General features: G+C 34.4%; 1 protein-coding gene across 1 annotated transcript; it reads left to right on the top strand.

Moving 5' to 3' along the window:
- Positions 1–7,055: 7,055 nt before the first annotated feature.
- On the top strand, positions 7,056–9,722 carry LOC113689777 (probable 2-oxoglutarate-dependent dioxygenase AOP1). The gene is made up of 3 exons (XM_027207552.2): positions 7,056–7,644; positions 7,762–8,083; positions 9,229–9,722. The coding sequence occupies exons 1-3, from the start codon at positions 7,271–7,273 to the stop codon at positions 9,466–9,468; spliced, it is 936 nt and encodes a 311-aa protein (XP_027063353.1). The 5' UTR covers positions 7,056–7,270; the 3' UTR covers positions 9,469–9,722.
- The last annotated feature ends 7,088 nt before the right edge of the window (positions 9,723–16,810 follow it).

Genomic DNA, 16,810 nt, shown 5'->3' on the forward strand with positions numbered 1-16,810 from the left:
AGATTATTAAAAAGAAAATATTAAGCTTACTCACAGAAGTATAAAGCTTTGCAAGTAGGGATGGTAATGGGGCGGGGGTTCCTTCCCCCATCCCCCGCCCCGTTGTCAAATAACTCCCCTCGTCCCACGCCCCTTGCCCCCCACCCTGCCCCGCCCCCGCCCCGTTTCCCCTGCGGTCTCCCGCGAGAAAAGAAATTAACTTATCATAAAATGTTCATTTACAATAATTCACTGAATTTTTTATTACGTTGCACTTGATTGCCCCTCCATGTATATCTGACTTTTCAGTTACCAGCCCATCTCCTGACCAAAATATATCATTTGGAAATATTTCAGCATTATACATATATCCATGGCTATCTTTTTTTTTAAAATTAATAAAATCTTAAACCATTTAATTGCCGTAAAACGAGTATTAGTACATAAGATGCCAGAGATTCATATCCAAAGCCACAGCATAGCTTTACAACAACATAGAGCTTTTCCCATTAAGTAATAGCATTCACAGGTCTCCTGAACTAATTAGCTAAAGATGACCCCCACCATAATAAGTTATATCCATGGCTATCTAAAAGGATTGAACAACTCAGAAATTTATGCACACAACAGCCTAGTACATGAAGCAAAAAATATTAGAAGCAAGCCTATACGAAAAGCAAAACTCTCCTCGTATGTCCAAGCATTTTTGAGAACTAACAGGAGAGAGGAAGAATTCCCAAATACTAACCAAATATACCTTGAACAGTTAGGGGTTTTGTTACTTTTGTGTATATATATATATATATATATTTTATGTGGGGGACGGGGCGGGTGTATGTTGCCCCATCCCCCGCCCCGTTTTAAGGCGGGGGTAAATATTTTGCCCCCGTCCCCGCCCAGCCCCATCCCCCGCCCCATTTGTACCCCCGCGGGTGCCTGCCCCATTGCCATCCCTATTTGCAAGTTCAAAATGAGCAATTTTGATGGGCAATCTACGTCAGTGTTCCAAATTCAAGGGAGTTTTGAAATTCCAAAAGTTAGGAATAAGGTGATGGACTAATAATTAATTGAGAAAGTTAGTGATTAATAGGAGTTTGCAACTGTAAACAATAATTAAGTAAAAGGATAATATGAATATCACAGTCCGTAACTTAAATCTTAGTTACAGACACATCCTAACAACAGATTCCTAATTCATGTTTTCAGGTCATCTTGAAATGCAGATGTAACAAATTTCATAGGTTGCAACAGCCAATTTTTGTACAAGAGAGGTCAGTGTATATAAATGTTGATCATTAGAAGAGACACCAACCTCATTAACCCTTATAGGAATAGAATCCAGTCTATTACCAAAATATTGAATACTAGCGGTCATAAATTAGTAAAAAAAATAAGAGAAAAAAATAAAAATCCGAAGAAAATAAATCGAAAAGGCACTAGTCCCCGGCAACGGGGCCAAAAATTGATGGGTGTCAAACCACCAAAATTAAAATTCCTACTCTAAAACTTAAATTCAACTATAGTGGTGAGTAGGGTCGTCTCCTCAGGGACTGCATGATTTATTTCCTTCTAACACAAGAATTAAATGGGGGTTTTGGAAAATTAAAATAAAAAATTCAGTTTAACTAAAAGTAATCAAATGAAAGAAATTTAAATTAAGTTAATAATAAGTGAACTCTAGCCAAAGAAATAACTACGGAAGTGGTTCATACAACTATTCATCGATGCAATAATTATTTCATCTATTTGTTAATAAATAGGTTATAGTTGCTAAACACGCAATGATAACCAGCTTTTCCTTACCGTCTCGATGGTTAAGTTATGCCTATTAACTACTTTTCTAACCAATAAACAACTCTAGGTATGCCCATAGAATTTAATTTCTTGATTGCATTAAAAACTAGAAAAACTCTATTCTAATCAATAAACACACTACCAGGGTTTATTTAAATTAGATTATATATTTTCCTAATACGAAACCAATCACGCTAGTCGCCACTAATTTAAGACAATTAAACAATTACGGATTTAACTATCTTAACTAATACTAGATTATTAGGTTGAATTGATATTCAAATAACAAAACAAGTATGAGAAATTAAATCAGAAAACATGTGAATACTAACGAATAAAAGAAACAGATAAAAAATAATTAGATCTGATAGTCGTAGAGAACAAATTCTTGGTTAACCCTTGACTAGAATAAGAAATTAGCCACTCATCGTTGGGAGGCAATCCGCACAATTTCATTGAAGGAAATCGCATACGCGCCTGGCAAAAGAAAAAAACTAAAGAAAAGACGCAAAGCAAGGCGCTCCGTTGTTCTTGCTTGCTGCTAAGACTAGTAGTATCTCCTCTCTTTGGACCACGGACGAACTTTTAAAGTCACGAAAAACAAATTCCCTTCTCCTCACGTTACTACTTTTCCAAATAAGTACTACTACTCTAATTTCCTATGAAAGAAATATTCCCTATATTGATAAAAGATAAATCAAATCGTTTTCCAATATAATTTGGAAATATGCCTTTTTAGGTTTTCAACTTGAATTGGGAAACTATCATGCGTAAATCCCAACTTCTCCGGACTTGCAGGCTAGCTTTAGGCACGACTACATGAATAAAAGCTAAGAATCTTCATTAATCCGTTTTTTGACTCTTGTCTTGCCATATTCCTGAAATTAGCACTAATTGCCAAATATAAGTATAATCCATCAATTATTACAATAATTTGGCCAAAGTCAAGGAAAAATACACATAAATTTAATAGTAATTACGTACCCAATCAACGAGTAAGGGATGAGAGGGAGGTCCCTGAGCAAGGGATGGCAAGTTAAGCTTTGATTGTTTAACTAGAGGGAGGTCTAGTTCACTGCAAATTCGAATAAATCAAACTAATGACTAGTTGTTCTTTTAGGTAATTTATGCCCATGGTCCAAAAAAAAATATGCCGGTACCCAAAAACTTTGTCTCTATTATCCCCAGGCCCCCGGAACTAAGAAAAAATCTTGCCTCTATGCCTTTTATTATGTCTGAACTGAGGACTTCCATTTTCTCAGTTCGTACTAGTGAACACTACCAGAAAATAGTGTAAACGTGGCACCAAAAAAGTGCTGTAAATATGGGGGAATAATTTCTTTGGCTTGGATGTTTTGAGTTAAAGAGTTCTAACCGTTCGAATGTATTTTGGAGTAGTGAAGTTGATAAACAGAAGATGATGTGGTCTCAATATGAATCAGCAGTGAAGTATGGGTGCGTATAAAAATTTGTCAATTTATAATGGCTTTTTTTATTTTAATTAACCACATAAAAATGATTCATCCATGCAAAAGCGTCACAACAATTACAGCATATATTAAAAGCGCCGCCAAACCAATGGCCGCCCTAAACGACTGTAGATTATTAAAAAAATCTATGGAGACAAGATAAAATTTTTTTTTTTGTCGAAAATAATTGATCTGATAATTGATATGGAGACAAGATAATTGAGAGAGTGTCCCATGCATCGAAATTGATCTGATAATAAAGATTAATATTATCATTTTTTAATATTATTTGAGTGGAATCTTATAAGTCGGAGAGATCATTGGAATAAAAAAGAATTACGGAGCACTAAGACAAATAAACTATGATACGTACAACCAATGAATGACGTGCAAGTAACAGAAAGCTTGAATACTTATCTTCACCCACTGCAATGTTTAATTGCTTGTTTAGAATGTGCATTTGGACGAAATCTAATCCAATCCTTTCACACTCCCCATTTTCTTAGTATCAATCACTAGTTGTCGTTTTTCTCCTTTGGTGCAAGTAAATTGACAACACTGAAAATTTAAAAACTTGCGTTGCAAGCTACCTTTCGTGGCTTTACAATTGGCATATTTCTAGTAATTTAGGTACTGTTTTTAGAAGTGATTGGAATGACATTACGTTCCAGCTACCTTTCGTGGCTTCTGGTTCTTTTAAAGTGCCGTCTGCTGTATAGATGTTGTGTCCCCCGGAATTGAGGAAAAGTGTCTTCATAACCCTAAAAAGCAATAACAAAGCAAAAAATAAATAAAGAAAAGAGACACCACTATATTTATGTGATTCAAGAAAGTACAAAAAACTCAAGAAACTGTTCTAGAACCAAAAGAACTTAATACTAAAATATAGTGTCCTAAAATATCAGTATATTTATAATTACTAAAAATTATAATCTTAGAGTTTCAAATATATTGGTAAAAATGGCAATCATTTTTTTGAAAATACAGAAGAAATTAATAATTTAGATTGTCAAAGAATTTGTGTATCCCCTCTATAAAACTGGCCTTTTTCTTTTTTCTTTTTTTTTTTTTATTGTAAACGAATATATCAGTTTATCAAGATAGATATAATAATGAATCTGTCCTCTGTTAAAAACTTTACAACCCAAATTTATAAATGCAATTTGGAACCTATGAGGGTCATTAGATTTGTAAAATTATATTTAGATCATCAAAATTTTGTGAATCTAATTCCACATCATAAAACTAAAAGATACCTTGATCATTGATTTTGAGTTCAAATTCTTATATTTCACTGATAAGTTTTGGGATGACTTGAACTTTATGCTATTAGCATATAATGCTAGAAATAAGTAAGTATCTTGATCGTAGACCATTGGTGTGTTTGGATACATAATTTATTTTAAATATTAAATTTGTTGCATCATAAACACATTCTCCAACCTTTTTTATATTTTCAACCATCTTCTTTTTTCGCATTAATCACAACACAAAAAAAGTAGTATGGTAATTATTAAAGTATTTTTTAAATAATTTTTATAAGTCAGGTTTTTTAATGTTTTCATTGCATTTCCTTTTGTTTCTGCAGAAACTGGAACATGGGCTGCTGGGGCTTTTATACCTATGGTAGGTAAGATTAAACTAAAATTGAACAGGAGAGGTCCTGTCTTTTACACCTATGGTAGGTCAGTTTTTCACTTTTCTTCTATCCCATTTAATAATGCTAGAAATTATTAAGTATTTTGGTTGTAGACCATTGGTGTGTTTGGGTACATAATTTTTTTCGAATATTATTTTTATTGCATCATAAACATGTTCAACACAAAAAAAAATGTAGTACGGTAATTATTAAAATAATTTTTTCAACTGTGTTAGTAAATGGAAAGATGTACCAAACACCAAAGAAAATTGGAAAATTAGTGTCACCTGAAATCTCCTTCAAAGCATCCTTGAAGCTAGTGGGTGTTTTATGGGAGATTAGTGATATTACAAAGGGTGAGATTATTACAAACGTGTATGAAAATCCCCTGGTGGCCAATTGTGGCGTCTAAAACACCAGACGCATCGATTTTTAAAATTCCGACCATGCAGCTGGAAATCAATCTGGAACAAGATGAATGATGCAAAATCTTGAACAAATGGATTGATTACCTTGTTTAGTTAATTGAAGTCATGTGCACCTTTTGTCCAATAACATTTTCTTCTTTTTTTTCTTTTTCCCTAAGGCGCGGTGCATCAAGGCATTTGCTTTCAGCAAAACTCAGATGAACATCATGCATGTTCTATTTATCAAAAAAAAAAAAAAGAATTGTATTTGGATAGTTGATTATTTGGAATAATTTTCTGAAAAAAATATTGTAGTACTTTTTTAATGTGCTGTATGTGAAATAAAAGATAATTAAAAAATATGTTGATGATACAAGCAAATAAATTTTGCCAAATAATCTACTACGCAAACAAAAGTATTTGGAGGTTGTGGCAACAGACGGGATATTTTTTTTTCCCCATTACAATCTCAGTTGGGAATAGTTCAGCATAAATTATCCAAACTGACCAACTACTTCCTGCAACAAGAAAATGCGATTTAATCATGTGATACAGAGGTTAATCACTAAGCAAGATTAGCATGCTTGAGGGCCTTGAAAATGTCTACTTGTTCAGTGGTCTTCTATAAAAAGCCAACCGTGATGAGATAATTATCAAACTGCTAGTGCTGATTAATGTACATTTACCTTGTTGAAAAAGAAAGAATTAGACCTTACTTGGCTTGAATTTACATCTGACAAATGTGTTACGTAATTGAACAAGAAATTCACTAATTTTCCTTTCAACTTCAATTGTATAAGTTGAAATGTATAGAACTTTAGTAATATTTTTATAGTTTATTTTTTCACCAATAAATTTTTTCCCTAATCATGTAAAATAAGCGGGATGTTTTTCTCTATCTAAAAATATGTAATTGTGGAGATAAAATTTAACAAGACTTGTAAAATGAAATTAATTCTTCTATTAATATTTACATATTTATTATATATTTTTCTAAGTATATAATAATTAGTATCTAAAAGTACTTTATTAAATTAATACACACAGGTTCAACTAGTGACCCAATTCCTCTGCTGGACTCCTTATCATGTCAAGTTTAATAATTATGCTTTCTCCAACTAGAAAATACAACTTAATCATGAGATACTCATGTTCATCACTGAATAAGATTTGTATCCTTGTGAGCTCTCAAAATATCTACTTATTTTGTGGCCTTAAGTAAAAAGCCCATTGTGACGAGACAATTGTCAAACTGCTCATTATTATACTTTTTTTATATGATAGATTTTATACTATAATTATTTGTACTCTACATTAAGAGGTACTGTATAAGATTAGTATCCTTGTGAGCTCTCAAAATATCTACTTATTTTGTGACCTTAAGTAAAAAGCCAATTGTGACGAGACAATTGTCAAACTGCTCATTATTGTACTTTTTTTTATATGATAGATTTTATACTATAATTATTTGTACTCTACGTTAAGAGGAGGGGATCTAAAAAGATCAAAGGAAACTCGTCGACCCTGATGAGTGCATAGGCACCCACTAGCAAAATATTTCTAATAGAATCTGGATATTAGAATGTAAACCAAGAATTTGATCCTTAACCTACAATCAAATAAAACTTTCTTGACGGCCAACTACTCTGTTACTCTAGCAGCAGAGTAGTTGGTTTGTTGATTAGTGTTATTGACGTACTATGAATTGTATTGACGTACTCTGTAATTAGTACTAATTAATGTACACTTCCCTTGTTGAAATTTGAAAAAGAAAGAAGAAAGAATGAGACCTAGCTCACTTGAATTTACACCTATAAATATACTACGTAATTGGAAAAGAACTTAGCTAGTTTGCCATATTATTCTGAATTGTTTAACCTCTTGGCTCTTCAAATACCAGCATTGGCTACCCCTCATTGCTAATTGATCAGGCTAAATTGAGCTACGGGAAGTGCGTATAAGGAAAGAGGCTGCCTAAAACCATGGAATGCGCTTCAAATATCAGGCTTCCGGTCATAAATTTAACGGAGGAAATCCTAAGATCCGGAAAAGATTCTTGGACTGAAGCGCGAAACATTGTCACACGGGCATTTGAAGAGTATGGCTGTTTCATAGCTGTTCATGATAAGTATCCTTCAGAGGTTAGTGATTCCTTATTCTCTGAGCTGCAAGATTTGTTTAACCTGCCGTTGGAGATTAAAGTCCAAAACACTTCTCAAACTCCCCTCTCTGGTTATGCTCGGCCAAGACCCAACGTGAACCTCTACGAAAGCATGTGCATTGAAGATGCAACAAATCTTGAAGCAGTCGAGAAGTTCGCAAATCAGATGTGGCCTTCCAAAAATAACCATTTCTGGTAAACTTGTTTCCATTAATATGTAATTCTTCTTATAGTTTATTGCTACTATGCATTATTCACATCCGAAATGCTTACCTTTTTTTTTTTTTTTTGAATATGCCCTCCCATGACTAGTGAACTGTTTCATTGCTATGCAAATCAAGTAGCAGAATTAGATAAAATGGTGAGCAAATTGGTGTTTGAAAGCTATGGTGTGGAGAAGTACCACGAATCTCATGTGGGATCAGTGACTTATAATGTTAGATTCATAAGGTACAGGGTACCCGAACAGAATGAGATGAATGTCGGAGTTGCTCCTCATACTGACAAGAACTTCATAACCATACTTCAACAGAATGAAACTGATGGTTTAGAAGTTCAGTTGAAGAATGGAAGCTGGATTCCTATTGATTTTCCTCCTTCCTCCGTAGTAATCATGGCTGGAGATGTATTCTCGGTGAGATATTTTCTTTTTTTGTCATTAAATGTGCAAGCCTGGATCATATTAAACTTGATTAGTTACAACATTGCAATCCTCTAAAAATCCATGTTTTAAAATTCCATTTTCCTTTTCAAATCATTTCCCTTTGTCATGAATATACCGGGACAATTGTTATGTGTTTTTCACCTGAAACTAAAATGAAAACAAATATGCAAAAGAAAGATTAGACAATAACAATATATTAATACTCAAGTGTGGAGGGTTGAGACACGGATATTTCTGTTTCTCTTTAAAGTGATTCAAGCCTCTATAAAAGAATCAACTCTAATGCAACAAGTTTTCTAACTTGTCATTTCCAAGATACACCATTTCAGCCATACTTACTAACACTCTCTTTAGACTACACAACTAGGAGAGTATACCTTTATAAATGCCTTATTAATTTCTTGTCTAACTATGATACAGAAAATAATGAATTTAGACTCAAAAGACATAAACAGTTGCAGTAGAACTTTTCTATCTCAACTATGCATATATATATATATATATATATATATAGGTGAAGAAAAGTTAGATAAACATAACCTATATTCCTAATAAAGTACTAAGTAAATGCTGAAATTATTGGCCATTCAAAACACATTCAATTTTATATTGTAGGTTACAAAAAACTTATTGTAATTGAAACATCATAATTTCACATTCTTTGGGCAATACCCATTCAATCCAAATTTGAATTGTAAGTTACAATACCTCGAAGTAATTGAAAAGTCATAATTTCATATAATAAATCTTCAGGAAAAACCATTCAAACACCTATAAATTCCAGAAAATTTCAATAATTTATTTCCCTTGTAACATGCACATTTAATTATTTTATTAAAATACTACAACATTATGTAAAAAGCAAAAAACAAAGTTAAAAAACTTTGGTTCAATTAGAAAACTTGATTCCATAATGGCTTCGCCATACATTATCTAAGTTGGATGTGTTATGGTCAAATTAGAACGAAAAGGAAAAAGGCCTCACAGATGTTACTACCTTAATCATCTAGAATATTGGCATGGCATTTGTGCCATAACTTTCAGTATTTTTGCTGTAAATGCTGACTTCTCTAGTGGATATTAATACATTGATTGTATACATTTTTGAAATGCAGGCGTGGAGCAACGGTAGAGTGCATTCCCCATTTCATAGAGTAACTATGAACGGAAAAGAAAGGCATTCGATTGCACAGTTTGCCTATTGCAAGAAATTGGTAGAGACACCAACAGAGCTGGTTGATGATGAACACCCCTTATTATATAAGCCATTGGACAATTTTGGTTATCTCCGATTCTTGAGCACAGATGATAATTTTAATACTCCAAATCCACTGAAGGCCTATTGTGGCGTCTAAAACACCAGACGCATCGATTTTTATGGATGAAAAGCTTTTTCTTCTTTTAAGTCGATGTTTATTCTTCTCCCCTATTGTGCCCACTTTTTCTTGAAAATGTTAGGGGAGTAGCTTTCTCCAGGATTAATCTATGCAATAGTTTATTTCAGTGTGCTGTCTGTTTTGTACCTAGAAGAAATAAATAAGGGAAAAGAAAGAAATTGGAGGGATACAAATAAATAAAATTTGGCAAGTAATCTACTGTTCAATCAAAAGGATTTGGAGGTTGACGCATCTGATGAGATATTTTTTTCTTCCCATTTCAATCTCAGTTGGACTAATTACTAAACTGACTAATTACTTCCTCCAACTGAAATCTAAATCCACATTCCACGCCCTCGACGGGAGCAAACGAGATCGTATTCTCAATACGCTAAGCATCGAGCTACGCTGCAAATTCCGTCTAGTTCAATTTCTTCACGGGCCTACACAAGTTTTTGCCGTATGCTATAAATCCACATCCTACACCCTTGATGGGAGCAGATGAGATCGTAGTCTTCTCAATACACTAAAAATGCATCGAGCTAGCGCTGCAAAATCCGTCCAGTTCAATTTCATGGATAACCCAAAGTTGCAAAAACTTCCTGTCATCAATTTCATGGTAAAGGTTTTCATGTGAATTTATACTACTTGAAAGATCGATAGTGTTAGTAATTGAACCAAATTAGCCTGCATGTATTATGTATTAAACGTGCAAAGTGTTTAAAGTAAAATTTCACCTCATGGAAAGTGTCTTTGTAAATTTAAGAGTCTACTTGTCATACGGTGGGAGCAATTCTAACATCATTGTTAAGTTGCAAATTGACTTTATTTGGCTCACAACATTTTTTACCTATCATTTGAGTAACTTATTTAGAAGTATTTGCTTAGAGAGATTTTTTGGGTTAATTATTGCCCCAACTGAAAAATATTTTTAGCTCATTGTGTAAAACAAGGTGAATATTTTTGGGTTGGGAGCAAAATTAAATAAATTGAAGAAACATTAAAAATGCAAGGTGAAAAACCGTTCTTATTATAATAAACAAAACAGTTGCACACCACAAGAAAGAGGGAAAATAAAACAAGATTAAGTATGCGATCGCATGTGACGTGAACATGTATATCAATGACCTCATTGTAGTAACGGCAATTGTTCTCTAGTTGAAGAACTTTTATATTTGTTTTCTAAAATAATTTTGATATAGTTATTCTTTTTGTCCTCTATATGTTTTAATTAATCGATATATTTTGTCCTCTAGAAAGCGTCCTTATTTTTTAAAACAAAAATCAAGATAATCAAGCTTTTTTTTTTTTGCAGGCATGGAGCAACAGCAGAATACAACCTTGTTTTCATCGAGTTTTAACGAACGCGAATGCAAAATGATTGTCATTGGTGATGTTCTCTTTCAATAGTGGGGTCTTACACATCCCTCAGGAGTTGATTGATGATGAACATCCACAGCGCTTTGAGTCATTTGATGGCCTGGGATTGCTCGATTTCTTTGTCGAAGAACTGCGAATGGGCCTGCCAACCATAGTTATTAAACCCGGCCCGAGAAGAAATCCGGTGAAAGAGGTGGATCAACAGATTACTGGTTTAATCAGTGGGTGAGTGGTTCAACAGGTGAGTCACTAAATATACTTAAATATTATGTCTTATAAATTTTTATATGATTGAAATTATAATAAACTGTGCCTTAGTAAATGTTTAATTAGTCTAATTTATTATAGAATCATTAATGCTTATAAGAATCAACAAAACTTAATTTTGCCTTATGGGAATTTCATTATTTTTAACAAACTTTTGGTTTTAACTTATGGAAATAAACTAGATAATGTTATTTTATTAAAATTTGCCTTATGGAATTTGGAAAATAAATAAAATTTTATTAAAAGATTCCAAATAAATTTTATTTTGAAGAAATAAAAGAAGAATAAAAGCGTAATATATAATATAAGAAGGACCAAACTAATAAGTGGATTGTTGGTCTAGTGGTGATTACACTATATTCTTATACTTGAGGTCCCAAGTTCGAACCATCAATGCAACATTTTCTAAAAAAAATTTCGCATAGTAACCCGGGTTCCTCAGAAAAATCGGCTGGTTCACTGGGTTGATCGGTTCATCAAAATGATCTAATTAACGGGTTCATCAAAATGGGTTCAGCGATTTGTCAAAAAGTCAATGGTTCTACTGTCGAGACGATCTAATTAGCAACCCGGCCCGGTTCTATGACCAGTTCACCGGGTTGATCGGTTGAACCGTCGGGCCGGGCTGAGTTTAATAACTATGCTGCCAACTGATTCTACCACCAAGAAATATTGTAGTCTTTGACTTTTGAAATCTTTCTCAAAATCTCACACACACACATATACACACACTAGTGAGATGGCCTGTGCAATGCGCAGGGGATTAATATTTCCCATGTTAACTGTGTTTTATTGTATGGATTTATTAGTATAAATCTCTATTATTATCTAATTTATGTAGATCATTAGGGAATTGTTGTTTTTGTTAAAGGTTAACAATTATGAAATATATAGAATGTATGAGAGCGCTTATATAGAATGCATAAGAGCAATGTTATTTTCCATTTGGATTAAGATAATTAGAAATTTATACAGTAAATGATTCCCAAAAGAGTATTAATCATCGTTGACACAAAAAAGAAGGGACCTGCAAGTCAATTAAGCACTTAAACCATAGAACTTGACATTACTAAAAATTAATCACCACTAATTAAGCACGTAACCAAACAAACCCAAATTAAACGACGTATCAATTTGATCAAAGCAATCAACTTTCTGATCCCAATCTTTGACAGTTTATTTTCACATTCAAATGACAAAAAAAAAAACTCCATTATAAAATAAGCGAAATTAAATTACTCTAAACTGAAAAAAAGCCATTATTAATTAGCTGAAAATTAAGAAAGTGACCAACCCTACTCAGCTACTCATATGCATAATAGGAAAAGTAAACTTTATTTTGTTTACATACAAATATTCTAGAAATTTAAAATAGAAAATGAGGCAGTATTACTGTAAAGGGAAAAAAGTCCCAATGGCCCTCCAACTTTTGGCCGCGTAAAATTTTAGCCTTTTAACAGTTATAAGAAAATTTTTGGCCCTCGATCTAGTAGAAGTACAAATTCTTGACCCTTCTGTCAATTTCAGTAGTTATGAGTGACGGAGAACATCGTCATGTGTGACGCACGAGAAAATAACAAGGGCATTCTTGTCCAAGCGAGAGTATTAATCGAGTAAAAATTTACTTGCTTCTTCTCCTATCCACCTTCAATCCCTAGGGATTTGGGAAATGCTATCCTTGCATAATTCGATTTGGGACTTTTCAATTCAAGAATAGTACAAAACAGACAAATTCCTATCGGCACGAGAAAGAGATCATAGTAATGGTTTTCTATCCCACTGAGGTACCTTGTTCTAACATAAAAGAACAAAAATTCTTTGCCTAAAGCAAAAAGAAACAGCACATTGAGGATAGCTGAAGGAAATTGAAACAAACTCTTGACATGCATAATAGGATTGCTCTTGATAACCTGGGATTGCTCGATTTCTTTCTCGAAGAAATGCGAATGGGCCTGCCAACTGATTCTACCACCAAGAAATATTGTGGACTTTGACTTTTGAAATCTTTCTCAAAATCTCACACACACACACACATATACACACACTAGTGAGTTGGCCGCATATCGATCAAGCTGGCAAGCATCAGCACTAGCTAGTCATAGAGTCTCTGAAATTCTCTCAAAGTGCTTAACTACAAATCCATTTCAGAAGGTGTTTGACTTTTAAAAGACAACAAAGAAGTCTCTGACCATACGCTTCTCACATAGCACTGAAATGATTTGCTTAAACATCATCCAAAATTTCTTTCTTTTAAAACCTATTTTCTTTTGAAAGCTATATCTGTTTGGATTGCTATTTTTAGAATTTTTTATAAAAAAATATATTATAGTGATTTGATGTATGTGAAATAAAAAAGTGATTGAAAAATTTGTTTACGAAAAAATATATATAAAAATTGTCTGATAGAAAATCTCAATCCAAACAAGGCCACGAAAGAAAAGTACAAGTAGCAAAATTTTTACCTAACATCTATTTAACTATTCAGATAATCTGCAGCTTGTACGTCTGAAAAATGCAGCACATTTACACATGATATGAGCAAGCTAAGATATCATTTCTAGTTTGCCATTATTGTTACAAGCTAACCAGAAAAAATCTTTTGAAAGGAGAGTAGCTCAACCAGGTGTAGATGCAACAAACTTAACAAGAGTACAAGCGATAGGATTACTATTCTTAAAAGAGTAAATTATCTAGATGGCCACTAAACTTATGCAATTGTCGAGTTTTGGTCACTAAACTATTAAAAGTCTAATTTTTGCCACTGAAATGTATAAAGTTAAGATTCAAAGCCATTCCGTTAGATTTAGTCGTTAAGTTCAAGAGGGAACGTTATTCGAGGGACAATTTAGGAAGTTCATAAGCAAGAACAGCTTCGTAGACAAATCCATTGTTCCCCCTACCAAGCTCATTGAACTCCTTGAAACCATTGGTGGCATCCTTCAGTTCTGAAAGCCGAAACACTTGGACAGTCCCAGGACATTGGACCACACACGAAGGAGGATTAGGATACCATTGGACCACACCCAATGGCTACTTTGTCAACCGAACCCGAACTTCAAAATGACACCGTTTTGCTGGCGAATTCTCCCATAGTACTAGAGTTATCTCCCTATGGCGTTTCATACGTACACGGGTCAGCATTGCAATTTTGGTTTATGCCCAGGGAAGTACTCCTGTGATGCACCGGATAAAGGACTATAAGATGAAGACCCGGATGGGTCAAAGATCGGGTCGGATTGGTTAAAGCATGCATCGCAGGGCTGGCATTGGAGCTAGTTGATTTGGCTACCCGTATCTGATACCAGGTAGAATTCTTTCACAGGTTGGCCCACTCTGATCCAAGCTAAGTACTCTCCCTCAGAATGAGTTAGTGGAGTTTCCAGGTCCTCAGATTTGGATCACCATTGGACCACAAATCTTAAGATCTTTTCGAACACACAAGTTGGTCAGATCTGGCTCATTGAGAATGCTGGTGTTGAAGGCCAATTTTTCTTCACCACAAATAGCAAGGGCGCATAATCCGAGACTGCATAACTGCAATGGAGGATCATAATCTAAAGGTGAAGGACCATTTACGAACCAACAATCAAGTACTAGATCAGCCTCCCTGATGCCACAGGTAACAAAATCCGTGGAAGCAAGGGCAAGAAAACCAGAACTCTTTGGAACCAAAGACGAATTAAAGTTCCCCCAACTTTCAACTCTGTGAGCATCTTCTCGAATCCCACAAAAATGTTTTTGTCCAGCTACCATCGAAACGAAGCGAATCTAGTAGAATGCCAAAAGAATCATTATTACCCAACAAATGTCTCCCTGATTTGCCCCTTTCTTTTGTCTTGGGAATTGCATGGACACTCAGATCTGGCGTATTTAATGACTAAATCTAATGGAATGACCTTGAATCTTAACTTTACATATTTCAATGGTCAAAACCAAACTTTTAATAGTTTAGTGATCAAAACTCGACGATTGCAAAAGTTTAGTGACCATTTGAATAATTTGCTCTTCTTAAAATCCTTGCCTTGTATGTTTAAAACTACTAATCATTATGCATTCTATTACCTTCAAAGGAATTAAATCATAGTGCGGTAATTCTGTTAACCAACCTAGCAAATATCTCCATCCACAAGTTCACCAGAGGCGATTCTTCGCTAGTATTCTACAAGGGGCCCTGCTCCATCTATTTCTACAGTTGAACCAAAATAATCCAATAAACAACAAAAACTAAAACTTCATGTCCATTAAAAATGCCACTAGTAGAATTGTGAACCATAAATCACCAATAAGGTATCAACCTCCATTAGCTACCCTTGCAGCATCAGCATGCAAACCTCTGGAGAACAGGTAAGATGGATGGTAACATCTGCAAATATCTACATATCGGTGTAGACTTTTGTTGCCTTTCACTCGTATTGACCCAAAAATGTTGTCTTTTTGAAAATCCGATAGAGACAGTATCTACTATGTACCGAGAGGCTGATTTGAATTGCTTGATGGACCTAAGAACTGCTCTCATCTCCAAATCAGAACTCAAGTAAAGCAAAAAGAGGATAGCTGCCAATCCAGTTTTGCCAAGGAAAGAGTAAAAAACCCCTGAATTTCGCCTCAAAGCTGAATCAATTTGCTGTGAGAGAAATGATACATTACAATCAGAATATTCCCATTTTAAAGGATCATAAAAAGACAGACTTTTAACTGTAGCATCTACTTTACTCAATCAAAAAACAGCATTTCCCTACCATGAAGTTCGAAAACATTAATCCATCAAGTAACACTACCATTGTGCAAAAACCATCGACTTCAATCATTAATCACTCATAATGGGCACAAAGAAATCTCATATTCTTCAGACAATAAAACAGAAAGAATATTGAAAGCATCAACAATCTCATCGTCCCTATTAACATATTACATCCAATATCAAATTAGAGGCTGAAAAAGACAAGAATCACGTCTTTTTCATACAATCCTCCCTGGTCAAAAAGATTGAAGAGATTAAGAGAAAAGGTCAAGGAACACACCTGATTAGATAAAATGAGCAAAACCCAGGTGTAAAAACCTATGAAGTCAAAGACTGGATTATTGTTAGGCTTTTTAAAAAAATAATGCACCTTCTTGTAAATTGGATTTCATCTAAAAATTTTTCTAAGGCTTGTACATAAAATTAACAAAATTGATTAAGCAAACAGGCTGCAAGGCTTTGTCAAGTTTTTTTTTAAGTACCTTGTGAGGATGGTCATTCCGGCTTGATTTAATGAAGGTCATACCCTCGCTTCGGAATAATAGACCCATCTGTCACGACCACCTCGGCCTCACCTAGCATCGCGATGACCGAGGTATTCCTACCATCCCGCAGTCACCTCGGCACAGTGTTATGGTCAACCACAGCCGGAGTTCTAGCCAGGAAATCGAAGACTGAACAGTAGACATGACCGCTGACACTGTGTCCTCTCCTGACTCTGTCTACTGCTCTGACACTGCCCAGAGTGGTCCCGTCAAGGTGATATGCTGTCTCAATCAAATGTCTAGGGAAATGGATCCCACTATCCTTCCCTCTAAATTGTCTCCTATAAATAGCAGAATGTTCCACTGAGAAAGGGGATGAATCTCTGGTAACTAAAGCTTACTCTCTCCCACATAATTCTTTTATACCTCATTCCAAATTAACTTAATC

The sequence above is a fragment of the Coffea arabica genome, chromosome 5c (genome assembly GCF_036785885.1).
Source record: "Coffea arabica cultivar ET-39 chromosome 5c, Coffea Arabica ET-39 HiFi, whole genome shotgun sequence".
NCBI classification, from domain to species: Eukaryota; Viridiplantae; Streptophyta; class Magnoliopsida; order Gentianales; family Rubiaceae; genus Coffea; species Coffea arabica.